General features: G+C 38.4%; 1 protein-coding gene across 4 annotated transcripts in view; it reads left to right on the top strand.

The window, feature by feature from the left end:
• The window catches only part of FMN1 (formin 1), a 170,509-nt gene that overhangs the window by 45,012 nt on the left and 110,270 nt on the right, over window positions 1–15,227 (top strand). For all 4 annotated transcript variants that reach the window (XM_053945797.1, XM_053945796.1, XM_053945795.1 and 1 more), the window contains exon 4: window positions 7,257–7,374. In XM_053945797.1, coding sequence (XP_053801772.1) covers window positions 7,257–7,374 — 118 coding nt within the window. The remainder of the gene's footprint in view (window positions 1–7,256; window positions 7,375–15,227) is intronic.

The raw sequence follows: 15,227 nt of genomic DNA, 5'->3' as shown, positions 1-15,227 counted from the left end.
TCTTGGGCTCTTTGAAGCCTGACACAATTGGTCCATATTTGATTCCATTATTATTTTCAAGACCTTATGCAAATTTTTCTAGATATGGGGTTCTTTATTTTGAAACAACAATAGAATATTTGTTTTCCGTTTAGCAATCTTGCTGTTTTGTAGAATGTCTTTCTGTCCTGTTCATGTTTATCTAGTTTGTTATTACAGAGATCTGAAAAGGCAATCTGAATAGATATGGGGTCAGGAAGTGTTGAGCCCTGCCATATGATAGTGGTAGAAATTAGATGACCTTATTATGGCTTAATGTGTGTTTCCTTCAAAGCCAGTTTTAAAAACCTATTTCAGGTGAGCTTTTAAACACCTCAAGAACAGAACTAGAGTGGGTTGTGGGTGTGACTTCTGTCTGTGATGAAATGTAGGTCAAAAAGGGTGTGGATTGTTAAATGTGCTTTAAACTGTAAGGAATGGTTGTCCTTTTGTATAATTAGTGCATTGACTGCCTTGAAAGTCGCTATGACGGGTTTTAAGGGCTTTTCTGAGGCACCAGAGTTGTTAGTTTTATTAAGAGGCTTGTAACATAATCGTAACCGATTTTTTCTAAAGATTTTGAAGTTGTTCCTTTAGATGCAGTGTTACAGCCTGTTCAGAGAGACTTTCCTTATGAGATAGATCCACCCAGTATTAAAACACTCTGCCAACAAACTGACTCCATCTCATTTTACATTGCAACGATGACCTCTTTATTATATCAAAATATTAAGGGCACATACTGATGTATGTATTTTTCCCCAAAACACTCTTTTGAGTAAGTAACCAATATATATTTCATTATCAGCTATTCAGTCCCTCAAAGGACTCTCCACTGGGCTGATCATCAGAATGCGGGAAGCAGGTCTCTACAAAAGCCATATTTTAGGCTGGCAGTTTATGGACTGTGTGGTGAATTTCAGACACTGTCTGACTCATTCATCACAATGACTTTCAGTTGTTGAGTATTTCCCCAGGCATATATGTAGAGATGAGTGTCCCTGTTAATCCTAGAGCTCAAAAAGCTTGAAAGTTTCTCCACAGTTCCTAGAGTTTACTACAAAAAGAGGTACACATAAAGCAGAATTTTCTGCAGGCTTGTGAGATTACCTCTGGTTATATAGGGTGTATTTCTGCTTCTGGAATTTTAATTATTCACTGTTCAACTCTGGGATTTCTATCACATCAGTATATTGTATAACTTTAGCTTTACACTAAAAGCACCATCCTTTCCACTTCTAATTTGATCCTGGTCTGCTATATTTTGTTGGGATGTTGTTTAGACATAGAGTATGAGATTCTTGTTTTAAGTCCACTTTTAAATGAAACTTTTCCTAAGCCCATTAAAACCTAAAATAGTTAAATAGTGGCTGTAATCATTAACCTTCTATTAATAGGATTGTTACAGCTTGGTGACCCTTTTTTATTACAGGGAAGTTTTATTCTAAGTATGGGTTATTATTAATATAAACAGATGAATAAATATTTTGGCGTAATCTGAATTAGTATCTTTAGTTTAAAAAGCAGCATGAAGTTGTTCATAGAGGTATATATTTGTTAGTGACTAACAAAACTATTATTGAAAATATGATTTCATGTTTATCCATCAGAAGTGAATAAAATCCCAAATAAGTAGACATATAAATAAATAAGCAAGACATAACCATACAATTTATCAGAACAATGAATTATTAATCATGTAATTGAACATAAAGACAGACGTAAATGTGGAAAACTTTGGTTCAATATTGTCCCTTTGCCCCATTTATTTTGCCATAAAATGGAATTTAGAATTGCTTTAGATTTGCCTTCAAGAAATTATGTCTTGTGGGAGGTCCCCAGTGTTGTGGTAGCTTCCTTCCACCTATTTATAAGTCCTGGCATTTTAAGTATAATTTGGCATAGGGGATGGTAAGGACTCTGTGTCTCTTTCTTTACATAGAGCTTCCTTTTGTGATATTAAGCCGAGAAACCAGGGTAGCCATGACCCGTCAGTTGTTTCTGACCTTGGCACCTGATAATTAAGCATAGCGGAGAAGCAAGTCCAGAGCTTGCTATGGAAATGCCAGGCAGCAGGGCAGAAGACATTGCTCCTTGTGAAATCACAGATAAAGATGGGAACGATTCCAATGCCCTTTGTCTATAGGTTTGCACGCAACCCTGTAATTGAAAAGGTGTCTGTAAGCTTCATCTAAGCCCTTAGTATTACAATCTGATTTTCAGGAAACTTTGTTCCTGCAGGAGGTACTAATGGCTTTTGCTTTTGCTGTTGACAAATGGTTTTTGTACAGTCTATATTTTTAAACATTAAACCAAAAGCTAAATGTGTTGGGATCCTTTGTTGTTGCTTGTTGGCTGTAGTACTCAGCTTTTTAGTAAATGTTTTTCGGTATTCACATACAACAGTGTGATCTGCAGCCGATTTCCCTGTGAAAGACAGCTTTCTCCATGTTGCTTGCTTAAGAATACTTATCACAGCTAAATGGATGACTGTAGAATGACCCTTTAACTTGGATAAATAAAAAAAAAAGTAGTGAAAGTTGAGACTTATGATGGAAACCTGCTCCAAATGTTACTGACTTTCTGAATATCAATAGTGCTTAAGAGTATTTTGTACTTTCGCCATCTGTATTGATAAAAAGTACATAGTATCCTTGGTAGTTTCTGTTAACGTTGAGTTAGACAGTTTTGTAAGTTTCAAGCGTTCTTGTTAGTTTCAACTAAACAAATCTCACACATACAGCAGAAAAGTCTGTGAAAATCATCACAGAATATGTCAGCAGAGCTTGTTCTGGTTCGGAACCATCCAAGGCTGGTGCCGTGGATGGACAAGGCTGTCCGAATCCTAAACAGTTAATTTTGCCCTCCTGGGCGCTGGCCGCTCTCCCGCCGCCCAGCGCTCCCGGTCCCGGGGCGCGGCCGCAGTCTCTGATAAGTACCTGTGTGCACCTCTCAGCAGGAGCCGTGCAGGGCAAGGACAGTGGTAATATGAAACCAGTCTCGTTGGTTTTTGTTCATGGCCCTGGAGGCTGAAATCTGCATTCCAGATGAAACCTCCAGCAAATCGGAAGAGAGTCTCTTTTTCTCCTACTTTCCTTTGCTTCAAGGGCGCTCACCCGACTTGGCTCTGCCCGGACGGGCACTGGGGGCTCTCCAAAGGCTTCAGGAGGGGACACAGGAAGCTTCAGAATCGTTAGCTCGGGTTTCCATTTGACATTTTTTTGTGATTATGGATTTACAAAAGGAGTTCTTTATCCTAGTGGAGAGACTATGCAAAGGAATCCGTCAGGAATTTTCTGCTGAAAACCACCCAGCGCTGGCGCACCGGGACAAGGAAGTAGGGAGCAGCCGCGGCGCGCTCGGCCCGGCGGGACGGCTGCTGTAGCTGCCGGGCGCTGCGGGCTCGGCGCGCCGGGAGCCGGGGGCGCGCAGCCCGTCGGGGTGCGGAGCCCCGGGGGGACCATTGGCCGAGGCTTCAGCCGAGGTTAGTGCTGTGACAAACAAGTTCCAGACGCTGCCGAGAACTGCTTTTTACGGTGGGTCGTTTTGCTGCTCCCTCGGCGGAGCGGGAGCCCCGACGGCCGGGGCGGAAGGAGCGGCGGGGCGGCCCGGCCGGGAGCGCGGGAGGCCGGCGGCCTGCGCGGGCCGGGCCGGGCCGCCTGTTGCAGCGCCGGCAGCCGGCCCCGCCGGCAGCCTGAATGCGCGCAGTAAGTGTTGGCTCAGCAGTCAGCAGCACTACTGCGAGCGAACCTATTCTCTACTTCACGCAACATGGAAGAACATAATGGGATGCCTGACTGTAGTCAGCTTTTAGACCTGAAGAGCACAGCAGAAAGCGACCCTGACCCACTCACTACATTTTCTGTGAAATCACTGTTGGGATTTACAACTAAGTTTGAATCTACAGCTCCCAAAGAAGAAACAGTGCTTAAAGCATTTCAACCTTTGCCCAGCAATATAAACACTCACGCTAACACCTGGCATGAGAAGAATGATAATGGATGTAATGAGGACTCACAAAATCAGCACAGCGTGGATAGTACCAGTGGCCAAGCTGACCCAATGTCTGGCAGGCAAGCAGGCCTGGAGCTGGAGTTAGCTGACCAAAATGAATTACTTCTTCAGCATTTGAGGTTTGTTCAGACTTTGTCTGAATCTGACAATGATGACAAGGATGCCATTCTTGTGCAAGGTACTTTGGTTCATACAACAAGTGACACAGAATCGGACACGGAGAATAAGGACCTAGACACTGATGAGAACAATGCAAGCAAATCTGGGATAAAAGATGCTGCTTTGTCTGCTGAGGCCTTGGACAATAGCAATCAAAATAAGGAAGAGTCAGAATCAGAAGGGCACAGCAACAGTGATGACACTGTGGATACAGATGACATTGAGTTACACCCACCATTCTCTAAGCAGCTCCCAAAAGAGCTGGATGGTATTCTACAGTATGACTCCAGTGGAAAAGACAAAATGTTAATGGATGAGCAATTCACTCATTTGCTTGCTACAGGGGAATGCCCTCAAGAACTTTCAGGTGAAGAACAAAGACCTTCCGTTGATAATGTATCACTCCAAAAAACAGCACTGGCTGAAAAGACTTTCCAGCTGCCTGCTTTCTTCAGTGGACTACGTGTCAGGAAAAAGGGACAAACCACAGAAGATGGGGAAACTGTTACAGAAATTAAACCAAGGGAGAATGATTTAGCTCTGCTTAAATTACGACAGTCTGTTAAGAAATCTAGTATTGCATCAGGTTTGACCATTAAAAAAAAATCACCTGAACCTAAAGCAAATCCCACTTTCCTAGAACAACTCTCACACTTGTTAAACATAGACGTCTCTAAGAATGAAGATAGAACTGAGGACTCAGGTGAGGGATCCGGGGAGACTGAGGACAGTGATGAAGCTCAAGAGAACAAAGCCTCCAGCAAAAGAGAACCACGATTTCCCTCTGAGGAGATAAAATCAAGCCCTGCTGAATCTGCACTGGATGCCTTTAAAGCCTTATTTACACGACCTCCCAAGAAAGAAACAACTGCAGATACTTCAGAGCTGGAAGCCCTAAAACGCAAAATGAGAAATGAAAAAGAGTCCTTGAAAGCTGTATTTGAAAGGTCAAAATCAAAACCTGGGGATGGACCACCAGACAAATCTGTAGGTTGAATTACTTTTTCTTCATAAGATCTGGAAGTAGAAGGACTAAAAAATTAATTTCTTGTTTAAATATTATTGGTGGGGACTTATGATCAAAGTGTCAGAATTGCTCCTCTTCTGGCAATCTCAAATTTTGGATTCCCAGCTGAGGAAATCTTGGGGGTAATTTGTCAGAATTTTTGATCATCTGCAGTTGAAGCAGATTTCAGCCCCAACTGATGGTGACAGTAAAAGCCTCTCAATTAGAAGTGAGGACTTAACAAAATTATCAGTTTCTGGTATTAAAAGATCTCTCCATAACAGTTCTCTGTATGTTAATTATGGCTTTAAGTCTGTTTGATGCTGCAGATATTTACTGTAATATTATTTAACAGTTTCTCAATCTTGTTCTGTTTTCTTTCACTGAGTATTTTATTTTTAAAAGTAGTATTTCATTTTACCTGTAAGAGTAATTTTATTATAAGAGTTGTTACAAGAGGTTGTGGGTGATTTTCAGCTTAGTTTGTTCCAGACATAGAACAGGAAGTATTTTTTTTCTTGTTTACATGCAAATATCTGGCTTTTCAAATATTGATAAGCATTTAACCTTGTCCAGGTGAATCTTAGTGATTTCAATTAGACCACTCAAATTTTTGATTAATATAAGTGTTTGCAAGGTTAATGCTCTTAGGCATATGGAGATGTAATTAGTATATTAAAAAAAGACCAACAATGCAAAGTTTTCATACAATCATAAATGACTTTGAATGTGATTTGGGCTCTTTAATTAAATGAGTAACCTTTGGGTTGGCATTCCCCCAACCCAAAATTCTTACAGCCACATCTTTGGCAGATGTAATCCGCCCAGGAGACTATTGTTGGCTGAAGGGGGAATTACCTGAAGGATTCCATTTTCAGAAGCTACTTAAGTTAATTTTCTGTGTTGGTTATACTCTCTTTAAAATTTTTATTCTTATATAATATTAAAAAAAACCATATGAAAAATCCTGGTCAACACTTGGGTAGACTGATAATACCAGTTTGTAGTAAATTACCTATGGGGAGGAGAAAACAGGTATTCATTGGCTGTGGAATGTACAGCAAGTGCAGTCTGTGTGTGCCCTTCCCATCCTGGCTTGCTCCTTCCTGCTTACACCAGTCGCTGTGCTAGCGTCAGCGTTCCTGTGGCTTTCAGCAAACCTATTTGGGAAGCTGTCATCACACACAGTGAGGGAGGAGGCACAGGAATCATCAGGAGTGACTTTTATAAATGTCTGCTTAATGTCTGCTCTAGTGCAAGTCTGTATTTTCTCAGGGCAAAGCCAGAGCCTAAGGATCTAGCCTTTCCTTTCCCTTGCTGCTGTGGGCCAGTTATGGGGCCATTTTCGTACGGGGTTTCACTGTTGTTGTAGTTGTGTCTATGCAATTACTTGTAGTAACATCTTGAAAATCAGATTACAGAAATACTGAAGTTATAAAAAAACCACCAAAAAAATCCCTCTAAAAGAATGCTTGTTTAGTGGGTCATTCCCCCTCCACCCCTTCCCCATTTAAAGAGTAATTTTAGCATTCTGGTTGACAGTGCAGTCCCATTAACAGCTGCAGCATTACTTTGATGTGGCAGTATTACCTGGTATGTGGACTGAGCAATCTGCAGGGGGTGGGGCAGGAATTTCATAAACTGGCTCTGCTTCCAGAAAATTATATTGTCAAATGATGTCTTAGGTGAATTGCTCTAATGTTTACTTGTAAGAGGAGCTCACTATGGAATATTTCACTCTGGAAGAAAGATACAGGAAAAAACCCTATCATCCGTGACCACCTCTGTGGTTCAGCAAAGGATAGACAGCTCTCCACAGTGATGTGAACAGTTTCAACAAATCAGTGCATGTCACATGCAATATACTACTTTCCTCCTCAAAAATACTTTTCTACACTGATTTATTTGTGTCCCTTCCAACCAACTGAGCACTGCTTCAATCAGTAGAATGAGACAGATAATCTTTCTGGAGCACATGTGTAGACCTGAGCATGGCAGTTGCTGTTTGGAATCAATTGATACTGCAGACTTTTAATTTTTTCTTGTGTAATTTTAACAGCCTGACCTGAGTCCCTCAGAGCAAGATGACAAGACTCCAGGGAGACTCCAGACTGTCTGGCCGCCACCAAAAGCCAATCATGAAGAAGTAAAAGTAGGATTAAAGTACACAGAAGCAGGTAAAACAAAGAGGTGAAGCATTTGCAGAAATTAGTTTCCGACATTTTTAATTTTGTTTGATACAGAGATAGTGATAAGTCACAGTATTTTCTTATCTGAAAAAACAGACCCTATGTTTCGTATGTGTGGTTTACTGCTACTTGTTAATTCTGCATCTGATTTTTAAATGTGAATGGCTAAATATTATGCAAAATTGCCTGTACAAATTTGTGAGGAAAGAAATGGTATTTCTTGATAAATTAGGTTATCCATTTCCAGTAGGATTTTGTTCAAACGAGTGACAGATTGGTGATAGTAGAGTGACTGCCTTTTCTGATGCCTGGGTGCAGGGGGCAGCCCCCTGCTGAACTCTGGTGCGGCTGCAGATTTTCTTCAGGTACTGTCCAGAGTGAAAACACCATTATTGCAACATGTGTATGAACAGAGGAGAGCTCATAACCAGTCAGGCCACTTCTATAGCTTGCCACATATATTGCCCTATGCAAGTGTATGAAATGGTATGTCCAAGGTTCAATGCTAATTATCAGATAAGCTTTGCACAAAAAATATTTATTGGATTTTTTCATTATTTAGATATGTATATAACATACTTAAAAGGGAGAAAGTGATTACTTTAGCCACCACAACTCTGGTTTAAATTTATATTCTTGAATGTAAAACAGGAAGTCCTTGATATTCAGAAATTAACCATGAACTGAAGAATACTCTGAAATATTAAAGTGAAAGACAATAGGCCATCTCTTCTTCACGTACCTGGAGATTTTAGAAAATACCACTTAGAAAGTATTAAGTGGAACTAAAAAAAAAAAAAAAAGCTTTTATACTACTTTGCTGTGAGAAATTGTTCAGGGGAGTGCTGTGTGGTTCTTTCTAATTCCAGTAGATATTCATCTGACCTTTTATTTGAGAAACAGTATTCCTATTTGTTCTATCTACTGCTTTTATTGTTTAGTTGTTCTCCTTATTTTTTCAGTTTTCTCTGCACCAATCATTCTTTTTTTGTAACATGGGAATAATACTGAAAGTGTAAAAGTTGTTGGAAGATTGAGAAAACTTGGCTTGATGGAAACAACATGGTTCTAATATATAGAATTGAATTTAATATGCTGAATTGAATTTATGGTTCATCAGATTGGTCTGAATTTGAGAGTCTATTACTTAGATGACCAGGACAGGTATTCAGCTGTTGGCAAGTTGATGTTACTCTTAGATTTTTATTATAGGCTATATGCTTGCTATATTTAATTTTACCCAAACAAATATTTTTCCTTCTAATGACTGTAATCATCTGTGGCAAAACATATGCTTAAAGAAAGAAAGAAAGAAAACTGAATTAACAAAAGCTCCAGATTCTACTACTTGTAGAGAAATTGGGTCATGCTTTCTTGAAATTTGAATAGGAAAGACAGACTGGCTTAGGGCCCATGTAAATTGTTACTCTTGTTGCTGTGATATTTTGGGTGGCAGTGTCATCAACATGTTGATGGTTTGTTTGCTAAGTCAAATTTTTCTAGACCAGATTCTGCAGTTCATTAGTTCCTCCAGCGTCTGGCAGAGGGATTTGAATGAAAACAAACCGCTGGTGATTCAGCTGGGATGAGACGTAAGCAGTGCTTTTAAAGGAAATAGGCAAAGGCTGTGTTTGCATGTTAAGGCTATGTTAAGACTGCAGTAAAGTTATAGGTGTGCTGCAGAGATTGGCAGGTTGGTTTCTTCCAGCTACTCAGGGATGCCCAGAAAGCAGTTGTAAGTTGCACATGATGGATCACTTAGATTGGCTGTTCTGAGGACTTGTGCCACTGTTCTAAAGCATTATGCACAGAAATGAAATTATAGTCTCCTACAAGTGAAGCAAGGTGCTGTTCATGAGTCATACAGTTAGAGGAATAGAGTTCTTTTCAATGTTGGTCTTATTGCTGGGGTTTGTGGGGTTTTTGATGAATATGAACGTGGCAATACAGCAGAACTTCTAAATTCACAATCTTCTCTCTGACAGTAGTAGGTACCTTCAAAGTGCATGTGTATACGGGCATTTCCCCTCATGCCCCGTTGCATCCAAAATTCCCTTCCAGCCACCAATTCTTTAGAAGTTTCTTGAGCCCCTTTTAAGAAGTGGGCTTCTTAAAAATAAGCTGTAATGCAGGTTAATCATCTGCATTGTTTAAATTAACTCTTCTAAACCAAAAAACCCATTTCTTACCTCAGTGTCTTGTCCTGACTACTAAGATCAAATGAAAATTCTTTATCTCAGAATAGAGTTCAAAAATTGTGTGTGGCAGGGATGTTTGTGATTCCAGTCTTCCTCTACTGATATTCCTGTATCCATATAATAAAAAATGCTGACGTGGTTTGTTTTATTAGCTTTCAGTCAATAATTTATGTTAGTGTTTTAATTTATGTGATTAAGGGTTTAATCTACCAAAACAATAGGCATGTATATAAAAACTATAATAAGAGGTTGAATTATTAGGTAAGTATTCATTTAGTACAGCTTTATTTTAGGCTTAGACAAAATATATGTTCATATCCAAAGATAAATTTGTCAACATTCATCTTTGTACTTCTAAAAGGGTACACAGATATATACATATATTATGAGGGAGCATGTTTGTCTTTTACATTTGTCATGATAAAATAGAATTTAAGTAAGACTGAAAACTTGAAAGTTGGAATACAGTAATCTTTTTTGCAATTCTACACTGTGTCTTTGATTTACTTTCTTCATCACCATGCACTATGACAACTATGACAGGAAGGTAGGGATGTTGAGGGAGAGTATTCCTGTCTTTTTGATCTTTTCTCACCTCTTTGTCATGTTTTTCCGTATGGTTCTTGTTGCCTAGTGGAAGCAAGAAATTCAGGCTTAATTTGGCCTATGCAGCAGACATCACAATGACTCATAGCAGCTTGGAGGAGTAGCTAACTCCCTCCTGAGGCTCATAGTCTGTCTTGATGTGTGGGAAACAAACTGAAAAGCAAATGGACATAACAAGGAACACGTGTGTGAGGCTGACTAGGTCTGTTAGGAATATTAGAAGTGAAAGAAGTTGGGGATACAACTGAGCACCAGGTTTTTTTCATGCATTTGATAAGTGGTTGTGCAGTCAGAATAGTCTCCTGCAGTATCTGAATCTTGAGTTGTTAATTTTGAATTGAATGGATGATGTTGTAATATTTTGGTTTAATTTATGTTTTCTTAATTCTTTAATGTATGTGTTTCCATAGAGCAAGTGACTGTGTTGTCAACTGGCTCTCTGTAATTAGCACATGCTGCTTGCATGATTCTCTAGAGAAAACTGGAACTTCTTTGAAGTGTGTCTAAAATAGCTGAAATCCAGAAAGTCTGTAGTACATTTATGTCCTGGAAGACTAGAAAAAGGGTACTTTAGTTTATAATTATTCCATGGAAATAATTTCCATGGAACCAAAGACATTTCTGTGCATATATTTTTGGTCCTAAATTTCTGTTCCTCTGCTTTCATTTTAAGTTTTTTGGTTTGTTTTTTTTTTTTTTTTGTTTTTCCTCCATAATTCTTGGAGAGACATACCACATTTTTAAGCATTAACTCTGACAGAAGGGTAGATATGTCAGCCATTATGTGTGGTGAAAATATCTAGCCAGATAGAGAAGACAAATTCATGTCTGTACTGAAGAAGTTCATCTGTGATACTACATCACATTGAATCCACATATAATGAATATCTCAACTACTGTATATGACTAGGTCAGCACTTGCAAACACATGTCCCAGAAAAGGAGTTCAGACATGGGTTCTGCAGCTCCTGAAAATAATGTTTGAAGAACAGTCTCCACATTAAGGTGGTATAGATGTACAGATTCTGTTATTCCTATTAACAATACCATTTTAGCCTTCAGGATGAAACTAATTCTCTTATATACAACAGAGGGAGTTTAATCTTTTGCTTAGCAAAACAGAAATGTAAAAAGTAATTAGAGAGAAGAATTTGACATTCCTGCGGGAGAAATGTTAAAAAAGCCACTTGGAAAATTCATTCAGTTAGTGAGGTTTTTTTCATTTTTTCATTCAGTGTTTTCTTTCAAATTCAAATTTAAAACATTTAAAAAACCTAATTTCCTCACAGTTTGTCTGTTAACCATCTTTAAATCTGCAGTGAGGTAATGCTGTCTCTATGGTGCTGCAATTTCTAGAACAGTCTGTGGGGATGTAAGCACAATTTCAGGGCAAATTAGAAAATCAGGAGGTGTCTGATAAAGGTCTTATTAGACAAAAAATACCTGGGTAAATGGTGAATGAAATACAAAATAGTGGCAGAGGTTTATTCCTAAGTCTGAAATAAATCAAATCCTTGATCCCCTATACTCTTAGTTCCCAGCAAGAAAATCACTTTATGGCCATGATGTAGGGCCATATGCCCCAAATGCAAGGAATAAACAGCTTACATGAGAGAAAGAGAGGCATAATGGTTGGAACAAAAGGATGAGAGATGAGAGCATGATTTCTTATCTTTCTTTAACATAAGCTTCCTTTGTGGCCTTGAATAGTTTGTCTTTAAAAGAAAGACAATGTCTGTTGTTAAGTGTCTTGAAGAAAGTTGTTGTAACAGTGGCTACCAGCAGTTTGTTTCATCCTAAGTAAAAAAAAAAAAAAAAAAAAAAATTTAGTAATTTTGGTTTATTTCATTTCAGTGTGGTGTTTGGGGTTTAGTTCTGGGATTCTGTTATAAATTTTACTGTAGGGAATTAAATCAAGCAGCAGTATACCAAACAGGATATTTTGCATTGCTTCAAGGTAGTGCTTTTGTGATTGAATCACTGATCAATTTGATGTGATAAAGTTTTTGTAAATTATTTTACTACATTTTACTGCATTTATTGTGGAGCGTGACAGGTGCATGTAATTCGGTGTTTCGTAGTCAGATTCACTAGTGTGCTTTTGAGAAGCTGAGGGTTTTATTACAAGCCAGATTTTGGTAACCATACTGTATTCTAGAGTATCAATGACATTTTCCTCCCTTACTTAGGATAGCTAAAGCTATGATTTGATGGATTCAGAAGGTATTGGGCTAAGATATACTTTGAAAATACTAACAAAAACCATGCTCCAAAACAATCAAGCAACAAAAATACCCTTTGCTTTTCCCTCCCCACCTCAGCTGACAGTCATTCATACTGTGCCTCTTGAGACAGGAACAAAAAGATAGGCACCTGTAGATGATTAATATTTGTTGTTAAGATGTTTGTGTTCAATTTTCAGTCCTTTTGCTACTTTCTAGAATGGCTTCAGTAAAGTTTTGGGAACCTTTCCAAGTTTCAGTTTATCCATCCGTAAAATTAGAATAAGAATTCTGACCTATTTTTCAAGCCAAATTAAATTCCTTTTCTGTTTATAGGCTCTTAGCATTAGATAGAGATGCAGAATAGGAAAGAATACTGATTTTTTTAAACTTAAGTATTAAAAAACAAAACCCAGACCAGCCTCATAGTTCCAGAATGGTAACTGGACCTAAGGCCATGGGATAAAATGTCCATGCCTTCCCATACACTGAGGATCATATTTTTACATGGTGAGAGGGAAGAAGAGTTATGCTCCAGTTTTTCAATAAAAATCATTGCTTTATTTTTGTTCTGCATACTCTCTATAGAAATGTAGTAATTTTAGGAGACCTATTGTTTTTGAGTCTGGGTGCATGTTTTGCAGCAGGTGCCTAACAAGAACAGGTTTTACAGTACCCAAAGCCATGTCTGGATACATACATATGTGTAGCCATAGATACCAGCATGCTTAAGATTCACATACAGAACAGCTTTAGTCCACTTGAAGTGGACTAAAAAGTGGAAAGCTGATTTCCAAGTTTAATAGTTTCCTAGTGAGAAGATTAATCTGTTGCCTGGATATAATAAAGGCAAATTGTGTGAAGTATTTCTTTTACTGTAGTTTTAATTTTGAAATATAGACTGCACTGTGCACCTGAGCAATCCAATTTCGCAAAGACCCAAAACAGTCACAGGGTTTTACGAGATGATTCTTGTTATATAATTGAAACACAGTGAAAGAGCCATTGTTTACACAAGAAGAATGACTTTGTATTTTATTTCCATGGTTCTTTTTGAAATATATGAAGCCCTTTGTGAACAGAAATGCCTCTGAGTTTTGCTGAATTCCCTTTCCTGTTCTTCAGTCTCACTGTTCACTTGTTGTGATGCTTTCTGAAAATTTGGACCTGCATTTAGAACTGCTTTTTGGATTTCTTTTTAGATAAATTCAATATCAACCCTGCCAAGTTTGCTCCCTCTGCTATGGCACAGACATGTACTCTGTCATAAATCTGTTCCTCATGTGTGCTGTTAAAAGAGTTACTTGTTTACTATATTGCATTGGTGAATGTGATCCTGTGATAGGTTGGTTTTGTAAATACAAAGTAGGACGTTTATTGAGAAAGAATTAGTGGTGAATGTCCCCAGCAGCAGTTCCTCTAGTGTTGCCTTTCTGGCAAGGTGAAATGGCAAGTGAAACTATTCATCTCTGCTATCAGGTAAATGAGCTGTAACTGTAACCCCTCACAGCTGAGGAATGGTCAGGCAGATAAGTTACTCAGGTGACTGCTTTTGAATAGTGCTTTATACTGCTTTGCAATCAGAAAGAGGAGTAACTATTTTACTCATTTCCATCAAAGACTGTCAAGGGGGTGCTGGTTTTTCCATAGGAAGCTGTTTTTTTGTGGCTACAGTTCTATTATTCTTGGGGAATTCAGTGGCTATTGTTAAGATACTTCATGTCCTGTTGTAGGTTTACTCTGATGTCCTCCGTGTTATTTAAATATCTGGACAGTGCTTGGATACTAGACTATTGGCATGTTTTGTGCTGTTTATTTTCCACAAGCCCCTCTTCATTTGTCTCCTTTTCTCACGTCTGCCGTATTTTCACCATACCTGAATCTTTAAGGTACTGAGAATTTTTGAAATTTTGGGTTTAGAGGGTTCTTCCTTGTCTTAGAAATGAAACAAAAAAAACCCCAAAACCGAAACAAAAGTTAAGCTCAAGTGAAGAATGTCTGCTCATTTCCCAGTCTGTGGATTCGGCATCCTTACATGTAAGGAATTTATGGGTCTGTAAAGAGTTGAAGTTCAGTGGGAAGTAAAGGAGAGAGGACAGGTAAGAGAAGATGGAATGGGGTTGAGGGAAGGAGGATTAGAATCATGTTTTCAAACAACATGCAGTATTATTTTATCCAATCCTCTATCCCTAAAAAATAGGTAATTTTGTGAATTTCTTTGAGCATGAATAATTTTTAATTTTCTAGTTATAGAAGGATGCTTAAATGCAGTTATGCTTTATAAAAACCAGTCCAAGACTGAACAATTTGGATTTTGAAAGTTGCTCATGTGTATTTTTATTGAAAGAAAAGCCTGAAAATTTGCTGTTGTTTTATGACTGTAGCCTGAGAAAGCCTGGAAGGTCACATCAATACATCTGTAAAAATAAATAAAAAGTAATTGAAAAGGTGTAGCTGTGGTGAGTACATTCCCTTCTGACACCCGGTGGTTAAAGATGAGAACTACATGGGGAAATAGAGGAGGAAACAAATGCTGTAGTAAAGGGGAATATTGAACATGGGACCAAGGGTTACCACGCAGGGAGAAAGCATTAAGAAACCCTCACCATTCTGAAATTTAATGAATCAGTACAATTATAAATTAATTATTTTCTTTATACTACAGGGTGTGGTACATCTCAAGAAAGGTAGATTGCACTCAAGTTTTCTATCTTTTGTGCTTTAATTACCTTTAAATTGTGTTAACATTATTTTGCATGTTTCCACACCAAGATTAATATGTATGGCTTTTTACAAAAATGAGTGTACTGACCAG

Source organism: Vidua chalybeata, chromosome 6 (genome assembly GCF_026979565.1).
Source record: "Vidua chalybeata isolate OUT-0048 chromosome 6, bVidCha1 merged haplotype, whole genome shotgun sequence".
Taxonomy (NCBI): Eukaryota; Metazoa; Chordata; class Aves; order Passeriformes; family Viduidae; genus Vidua; species Vidua chalybeata.
The sequence above is the reverse complement of the archived record's forward strand: the minus strand, read 5'-3'. Positions and strand labels throughout refer to the sequence as shown.